The following is a 1,078-nucleotide window of genomic DNA, read 5'->3' as shown; positions in this document are numbered from 1 at the left end:
CACAACACACACACACACACACACACACACACACTTCTCTCTTTGATTTTGAACCAGGGAGACTGGCAGATGTGGGCTTGATCCTGGCACTGTGACATCAGCCTCGAGTGAGGAGGGAACCTCACGGAGCCTCTCAGAGCCTCGGTTTCCCCAGGGGCATCACTGGGATGGTGGTGTGTCTCCTGGCCAGCACCAAGAGCCTGAGCACGAGGTAGCGAAGGTTCAGTGAGCCCCCACCTATAGGAGGTCCCCGTAGATCTCAGGCTTCATGCTTGGGCTGGTCCACCAAGGTTATGTGTTGTACCATGTACAGAGGATGAGGATCACATGGTTAGACAGCATCACCGACTCAATGGACATGAGTCTGCGACCTCCGGGAGATACTGAAGGACAGGGAAGCCTGGCGTGCTGCAGTCCACGGGGTCGCCAAGAGTTGGACGCGACTGAAAGGCTGAACAGCAGCCACCACCAGCACCGAGGTTTCTGCAGGCTCCCCGCTGTCACGTCAGCAGGCTCCTCCTCCCGCCGGGAGCGCGGGTGTGGGTGCGGCGGCGGCCGCGGGGCCGAGCGGAGCCCCCGCCTTCTTGCCCGCGGCGTGGGTCTTCCGGTGCCGGATGAGCGCGGAGGAGAAGCTGAAGGCCTTGCCGCAGCCGCCGCACTCGTAGGGCTTCTCGCCGGTGTGCACGATGTGGTGCTGGACCAGGTAGGCGCGGTTGCTGAAGGCCTTGCCGCACTCGGGGCAGGCGTAGGGCCGCTCGCCCGTGTGCGTCCGCCGGTGCAGCGTCAGCGACGAGCCGTGGCTGAAGGCGCGGCCACAGTCGCCGCAGCGGAAGGGCTTCTCGCCCGTGTGCACCTTCTGGTGTTCGAGCAGGGAGGACACGTGGCCGAAGGCGGCGCCGCACTCCGAGCACTTGTAGGGCCGCGCGCCCGTGTGAGCCAGGTGGTGCTGCACCAGGTGCGAGCGGTTGCTGAAGGCGCGGCCACAGGCCCCGCACGCGTAGGGCCGCTCGCCGGTGTGCGTGCGCCGGTGGCGGCTCAGGTGCGACACCTGCGTGAAGGCCTTGCCGCACTGCGCGCA

General features: G+C 65.8%; 1 protein-coding gene across 1 annotated transcript in view; it reads right to left on the bottom strand.

The window, feature by feature from the left end:
- Positions 1–10: 10 nt before the first annotated feature.
- Positions 11–1,078, bottom strand: part of ZNF835 (zinc finger protein 835) — a 20,926-nt gene continuing 19,858 nt past the window's right edge. The window contains exon 9 of the mRNA XM_010858053.1: positions 11–1,069. Coding sequence (XP_010856355.1) covers positions 506–1,069 — 564 coding nt within the window. The 3' untranslated portion in view covers positions 11–505. The remainder of the gene's footprint in view (positions 1,070–1,078) is intronic.

Source organism: Bison bison, unplaced genomic scaffold (assembly GCF_000754665.1).
Source record: "Bison bison bison isolate TAMUID 2011002044 unplaced genomic scaffold, Bison_UMD1.0 scf7180017864383, whole genome shotgun sequence".
NCBI classification, from domain to species: domain Eukaryota; kingdom Metazoa; phylum Chordata; class Mammalia; order Artiodactyla; family Bovidae; genus Bison; species Bison bison.
This window is presented reverse-complemented; position numbering and strand designations above follow the sequence as displayed.